The 7,718-nt window shown below is 30.0% G+C and overlaps 1 protein-coding gene across 1 annotated transcript; it reads right to left on the minus strand.

Moving 5' to 3' along the window:
- Nucleotides 1-625: 625 nt before the first annotated feature.
- On the minus strand, nt 626-6,609 carry LOC145124540 (putative protein phosphatase 2C 9). Its single transcript, XM_079059941.1, has 6 exons — nt 6,316-6,609; nt 6,043-6,161; nt 3,405-3,644; nt 2,481-2,757; nt 1,183-1,337; nt 626-966 (listed from the first exon to the last, which is right to left on the minus strand). Exons 2-6 carry the CDS (start codon nt 6,073-6,075, stop codon nt 829-831), a joined length of 843 nt encoding a protein of 280 aa, XP_078916067.1. The 5' UTR covers nt 6,076-6,161; nt 6,316-6,609; the 3' UTR covers nt 626-828.
- Between the last annotated feature and the right edge of the window lie 1,109 nt (nt 6,610-7,718).

Here is a 7,718-nt window from a genome sequence, read left to right on the forward strand (position 1 = left end):
AAACTGTTCGAAAAACATAAACTACATAAGAAAAGTAGTTTTGCGAAATAGGAATCTCATAAACGGTTTCATTTATTATTATCTTTTTCTTTTTTTTGCAAATAAGTCCTAATAACTATGAAAAAATAATCATACCTTGATACCATGTCTCCTGATTAATTTTGTGATTATTTCTTCAATCTTTTGTCACCCTCATACTCTAAAGACATCGTAACATTCATCAATTTCAATTATCATTTGCTCCAAAACCAAGTCTTCCATTTACAATTTAAACTTGTAAATACATTTCAAATCGAAGATTATGAGTAAAACAAACGTTCAAATCATCTTGATAAATACAAGGCATTTTGAAATCAGTTATAGAAAAACAAAAAAGAAGATGCATTTCAAAAACCCTTTATCTTGAGATCTCAAAACAACAACAAAGATGATATTTTTAACGATTTTGGTTCATACCCATGAACAAGAAAATCAAATCACACAAAAAACAGATTGTGTATAATATATTCTAAGCATTCAAGAAATTAAACAATAACAAACCTCACAATCCTGAGTACAACTTCAACTTCTTAAAAAGAAAAAAAGAAAACCAAGGATGAGTCATATATTTTATAATATTTTATAATATATATATATATATATATATATATATATATATATATATATATATATATATATATATATAACTTAGCTACCTTTTTTATGCCCAAATTTCGGAACTTTTTTTACTCTATTTGAGTTGCAACTCACAAACTTAAAGTCTTAAACCCCCCAAATGTACACCTTATACTGCACATAGTACCACCCCATAAAGCTATACCTCTTTCTTCAGCTAAAACGAACCACAATGCATGAAATATCATCTTTGCTTTCTCTATTCAATGCTTCTGCCACTAGTTCCTTTGATGCTTTCTGTGGATCCTTGATCTTAATTGCTATGTCAATTGCCTCTTGATTTGTCATAACCTGAAAAAGTAAGCATAAATTAGAGCATCTTTGACTTTAAAATCATTTGTTTGACTTTCACAACATTCAAACTTTGTTCTTGATGTGAAAGAAAAACATATTTCTTGAGAAATATCAACATACTTTCATTGAATAAAGGGTTAATGTCAAAAAGACCTTATATTTTTGAGTTAATTTGCCATTTTCATGATAAAAATAAATAATAAATAAAATTACCTTCCATAATCCATCACTAGCAAGAATGAGAATTTCAGTAGTTGCATCAATATCAGAATTTGTTACATCAGGATCAGAACGTAAATGATTCTTGAGATTTTTGTCCCCAAAAGCACGTGAAACTGCTAGTTGTCCATTCACTCTTGCTACATCTCCTGTAAATATCATATTATCATATTATATTTTAATATATATTCAATAAAAAAGTAAACTTTTTGTTATATCTCAAGAAACGGAAAAAAAAAACCCATTATTTGTAACAAATTGGATCATGTTTAGATAGAATTCACCAAGAAGATTAGGGAAAAGTTGTGCTTATTGTTTGAAGTTTATCAAAAAGGATGTAAAATGAAAGAAATGAAACATATAAATATGGTAACAAAAGAGTATGCAAATAAGGGAAATCTCTGATAAAGTCCCAATATTTTGGTTTTATCCCAACAACATTTATTTTTTGAACAGAAAAGTCGCAGTTATCTAATTTTATACGACAATCTGTCGTTTTTTGTTGAAAAAAAAATAAGGGCAGTTTCGTTAATTTGGGCAAAATATAAAATAATCAGAACTTTTCTGTTAAAAAAAAAATAAAAGTTAGGATTAAACCGTAAACTTGCCCAAAATATCAGGACAACTTCATTGAAGATTTCCCATTCAAATATTGCTAGATTTGGTATAAACGACTCATTGAATTTAAAAATAAAGACTGAAATTACTCATGACACAAAAGCACATGTTTCATTATGTTTTAAGAATCATAAAAACATTGAGTAAATTACACGAATGGTCCCTATGGTTTGGGGTAATTTGCACTTTTGGTCCCTAACTTATTTTTTTAACTCGGAAGGTCCCTACTGTTTGTTTTTGTTGCGCGCTTGGTCTGTCATACCTAAAAAGACTATTTTGCCATTGATTTTTAAAATTTTTTAAATAAAGTGGGGTAGGTAAGTCAAGGTGAGGTGGAAGTGGGGTGGGGGTGTGTTTATTTAAATAAATTAAAAAAATCAAGGGCAAAATAGTCTTTTTAGGTAAGACAAGGACCAAGCGTACAACAAAAACAAACAGTAGGGACCTTCCGAGTTAAAAAAATAAGTTAGGGACCAGAAGTGCAAATTACCCCAAACCATAGGGACCGTTCGTGTAATTTACTCTAAAACATTATACTTCTAAAATCATACCCAATTATAGCAACAAAAATTGATTTGCACAATCATGTTAATGTTACTATAATAGGAAAGATGCTATAAAATTAAAAAAGTGCATTGCTGTTTTTTTTGGATATAATATGAAAGATTGATGACCTGGCATGTTGGAGACAAAACCTCCGCGGTTTTCAATGCTGCCCCTTTCAGTATTGGGTTCATGGTCAACACTCATTTGAATGGCCTGCCCTTTTTTTGAAAGAACTGCCCGAGAATCTCCAACATTTGCTACCCATAATTTTCTACCATCAATTAAAAGTGCAGTAACTGCAGTGGATCCACCTCTTCCCAAATCAGGACTATGAGAAAGAATCGATTGGTCTGTTCTTTCATATGCTTTCAAAATTGCCCTACTAGGATCTGTCCAAAATTCACCCTATAAAAACACCAAAAAAATAAGATCGAATCATGATAAAGTTCTTCAAAAAGTATATATTTGATTTCCCTAAAGAGATTTTAACTCGATGCAAACTGAGCATGACATGACATGACATGACAGCTTGTACTGTGTTCGACATGCATTTGAAAGTACACTCATGTAAATGGAACAAAGATTTTTAATTTTTTTGTCTCATTCAAAAAGGTAGGACAAAAACTTGCTCTAAATTTCACGTGTTGAAAAGACATTAATGCCCTTGTAGTTGTACTGTGTTTGACGTGCACTAGACTGAAAGTACAATCATGTCAATTTAACAAAGATTTTTTTATTTTTTGTCCCATTCAAAGAGGTAGGACAAAGATTTTCTCTCAAATTCATGTGTGTTCAAAAGACATTAATGCCCTCCTAGTTCGACATTGATCATAGCCCAAGAAAAAAAGCTTGTTATGTCCCATAGTTTAAGCAAAATGTTTTGACCATTTCTCAAATATCTAAAATGCCCTTTTGTAAAGACAAAAAAAGGGATCTCATGGATCCAAAATCAAAACCATCAACTTCATTTATAACAATGATAATGGGCAAAAAGGTAATTTTAACTCGGAATGTTTCAAATTTGGAATGATGAGTAGTAATAAAAGTTAAACCTCCTTTAGGATATTGGAGAATAAATGCTTTTGAAGATATGCGGGAACACTATCTCCCAAATGGCCATCATATATAGCAAATAGTCCAATTTCATGTCCTTGATGAGGAATAAATCTTGCCACATGGTAATCTTCCATTGGATGATTAGCTTTCCCTTTAGCTAAGTTGAATCCATATTTGATGGATCCTTGGTGGCCCCGCCCCTTACCCGTGCCATGTGATGATTGGCCGCCTGCAAACTAAAAAAGACAAAAGATTTTGTTTACTTTTTGCTCGTTATGAAATAAAAATTAGAACTATCAATCTAGATAAAGTCCTAAATAGGTCAAATTAATGAATCATGATCCCAAATTATAACTCTTTAGGTAGTATAATAGTTATATGGAAAATGGAAACTGGAAAATAAAGAGTAAACTACACGAATGGTCCCTATGGTTTAGGGTTATTTGCACGTTCAGTCTCTAACTTATTTTTTTAACTCGGAAGGTCCCTACTCTTGGTTTTTATTGCGCGCTTGTTCCCTGTCTTACCTAAAAAGACTATTTTGCCCTTAATTTTTTAATTTATTTAAATAAACACACCCCAACCCCACTTCCACCTCACCTTACCTTACCTTACCTACCCCACTTTATTTAAATAAATTAAAAAATCAAGGGCAAAATAGTCTTTTTAGGTAAAACAGGGACCAAGCACGCAACAAAAACAAATTGTAGGGACCTTCCGAGTTAAAAATAAGTTAGGGACCAAACGTGCAAATTACCCCAAACCATAGGGACCATTCGTGTAATTTACTCAAAAATAAAATAACATTGTGTACATCTTGGGAGGTTTTTCATTTGGATATTGATATAGTGTGTGTATAGAGATATTCCATGAGAATATCACATTCTTTGTAGTTAACAAACCAATATGCCTATTATGAGTAATTGATTATCAATTTTATACAAGTTAAATGGTTGTTTATGCAATGGACAATGGTGATTCACTTTTTTTCTTAATTTATGTAATAAAGTGGTGGTTAAGACGAAAAATGCAATCACTTTTTGTTACAAGACCAAAATATGCAACCTTGTAACCAAAATCAATTACCTTAAATGTTTATTTATGTAATAATGTTTCACTATTTTGCAAATTAATGTAACAAGGTAACATTTTTCCACCAATTTAGAATAATGTAAGTGTGCTTTAATGAAATAAAAAACTACTTTTTTGCATAAAGAGGAAAAAGGTGAAACGTCGTTGCGTAAACATGCATTAAGCCCTATTTTATATTTATTTGGATCAAAAAAGAATCTTTGTTGACTTTATTAAGGTTGTTCAAAACATTTGATTAGTAAACAAATAATTCTCTTTTAAGACTAGTAAAAAACTCAAACTTAAATAGGATGAAGGGAGTACAAATTCATAAATTTACTTTTCCTGGTAAATTTTCTAGGTAAAGGTTATATATTTGACACTGCATTATTTCTTGACTTTGATGTTTAAGAAAAATATTTGAAACAAAATGGAAGGAAAAAGTAAATGATGATAAATTTTTAATAAGTTAGGACTTATGGAGGAAGCCCTCAATTCCCTAACTATTTTTGTTAAGTCCTTCTTTCTGTATTAAGCAAGAAAGAAACACTAATATATAGCTTAACAAATTAAGTCGTGTCCCCATTAAGCCAAAAAGAAACAACACCTTATACATTTAGACTAATAGTCATAGTTAGGCTTTATAAACAAAATTACTTTCATTTTGTAAAGATCACACACTATACGTACATTTGCGACAAAAGTTTGACCATATTATAAATTAAAAAAAAATCCAAATGCACCAAAATAGCGGCTCAACCAACGTGATCTTGTTATCGAAAACGACAATTGATATGACCTCACTATAAAGGATTTCACAATGGTGGCTCAATAATTGGAATAAAATTTATAAAATTGATGACGAAATTTATACACGAAGAAAATTGGATAATTATTGATTTGTCAACCGAAAAACACGTTTGCAGGATTTGATAAATCCCAAAATGGGATACAAATAGCATTAAACTTTTGAAATTCCATAAGGGTCAAACTTGGCAACCTTTTTTAGGGTTCAAATCTTACCAAACTCCATCTTATAAAGGTTTGACTTTGATAGATACTTCATAGTTCATAAATCAGTCAAAATGTATAAAATAATCTTAAAATATAGGAAATTAGGGGAATCTTGTAGGCAAAAATGGATACCAATTCTTTATGATGATAATTATAGGCAAATATGTAGTTTTAGCTTTATAAAGAATGCTAAAAAAAAGTTGAATTTTTTTGTGAGATTTCTAAAAATGAAATTAAACAAAAGTTATATACAAATACTCACTCCGCGACTCTCACACTTCTTGATCCTAAAATGGTTGACAAAAACCCTAATTGAAAATTATAATTTGATAAACAGTTAAAAAAATTATAAACGAAATAGAAAGAAATAGAAACGAAGCACAATTTTTGATGATCGATTGCAGAAGTACTATAGCATACGATAGCAATTTCCACACCCAATTTAGTTAATTTGCTTATTATGACAGGAATTTAACATATAAAATTCATAATTTTACTTAAAAACATGAAATTGGAAGCAAATTATAAAAAAGGATTAACGATTTTCACCTTTGAAACGGAATTGCAGCATAAATTACCCATGGAGTAATTCAGCCACCCTTAACACCTGAATCTACAACTTGACATCAACCACTTTTTCTAACAAAAAACCCCTTCAATTTCGGTATCTGTGAGTAATCAAAACATCAACAAATTAGAAAAAAAAAATTCAAAAAATAATAAACAAAAGTTTCTGATGACCAACATAAAAACAACCCCAAATCAAAATTTTCACCATTTCTTGAAAAATCAGCGAATGGGTAATTCTGAATTTGAACTTACCGATCGCAAATCTTCCAAATTCAGAAGAAAGCTAAGCACAATACAAAATGAAATTGGGGATGAATAAATAGGATGTGTAAACACAGAGATACTAAAATTAGATGTGTGTATCGAGTGTGAAGAAGGGTTTTAGGTTTTCTTGTGGACTTTGTAACCGTCCCTTGAAAAAAGGGAAAAAAGAAAGAGGGTTGAGCGTTGAGGTACTTTGATTTTTGCTCTTTGGATTCTTGAGAATTGCTGCAAAAAAAAGGCAAGGGCTTTTTTAAGGCCTAGGCTTCAGCATTCTCCTTCCCTTTTGACTTTCTTGTATTTATGATGACATTAATAATTTCTTTATGTGGTTGTATAATGTTTTAATAAACAGACCAAGTCAACAGCTGTCATTCATCATTCTCATTTCTATTTCTAGGGATTTATAATGATCATTTTGGTTTTGTAAATGTAATAAAAGCAATAAGCTTTGTAGTAGTAAGTACAATGGTGATTTTGGTCACTTCTTGTTGATAAGAGACTTTCTAGAAACAACTTTGGTTGATTTAAGGGAATCTTTGTTTTTTATAACCAAAATATCGAGACATGAGAGGACAATATATTTTAGTTTAAACCACTAATATTGTATTTATAGTTTTGATATTTAAAATTAAGGATAATGTTGTAAAGAACAAATCAAGTGCGTATCTAGGCTTTGTAGCGTTATTGATTGACAGAAAGATGTCTCTCGCCAATAAATGTTTAAACTTTGAAACAAAATATTATGATAATTAAACGTGAAATAATTATGATAATATTATCATAATTAAATGTAAAATATTAAATGTTATAAATAATATTATCATAATTAAATGTAAAATATATTAATATTCTCCTTAATTAAAGCATTTCATATTTAATTATGATAATATTTCTCATAATTATTGTTTTATTATGGGTGCACATAAGGCATATATATATATATATATATATATATATATATATATATATATATATATATACACACACAAAGATTCTCGCTTACCCTGTGAACATTTTCATATGGTCTTTATGTTAAAAAAATGATGTAAGACATTAAGTCGGTCATATATAAGTAGGGGTGTTTACAGGGCGGTTCGGATCGGATAATAATAAAATTGCAAACCGTGAGAGCGGGGCGGGTACCTTGCTAGCACTAACCGTAACCAAACCGAATTGCTAAAAAAACCGAACCGAACCGAACCGTATAAAGGCGGGTAACCACAGTTCGGTTCGCGGGTATCCGTTAAATATAAAAAATAAGAATCAATCAAAACTACAAACTCCATTTCAACAATTCTTTTTCTGAAAATAAAACCAATTCTTTAAATATAAATAATAAATACTTTTAATTATAAAACCAATTTACGTAGGAATTTTATAAATAATAAATA

This window comes from Lactuca virosa, chromosome 7 (genome assembly GCF_052849685.1).
Source record: "Lactuca virosa cultivar CGN04683 chromosome 7, Lactuca_virosa_CGN04683_v6, whole genome shotgun sequence".
Lineage (NCBI taxonomy): Eukaryota > Viridiplantae > Streptophyta > Magnoliopsida > Asterales > Asteraceae > Lactuca > Lactuca virosa.

Excerpts from the sequence above, each read along its gene's own strand:
- LOC145124540 (XM_079059941.1), bottom strand. The coding sequence starts at position 6,075 with ATGGGTAATTTATGCTGCAATTCCGTTTCAAAG. Across the intron at positions 1,338-2,480 it reads TTTTGTCTCCAACATGCCAG|GAGATGTAGCAAGAGTGAAT; the intron begins GTCATCAATCTT and ends TGATATTTACAG. Across the intron at positions 967-1,182 it reads CTAGTGATGGATTATGGAAG|GTTATGACAAATCAAGAGGC; the intron begins GTAATTTTATTT and ends TTACTTTTTCAG.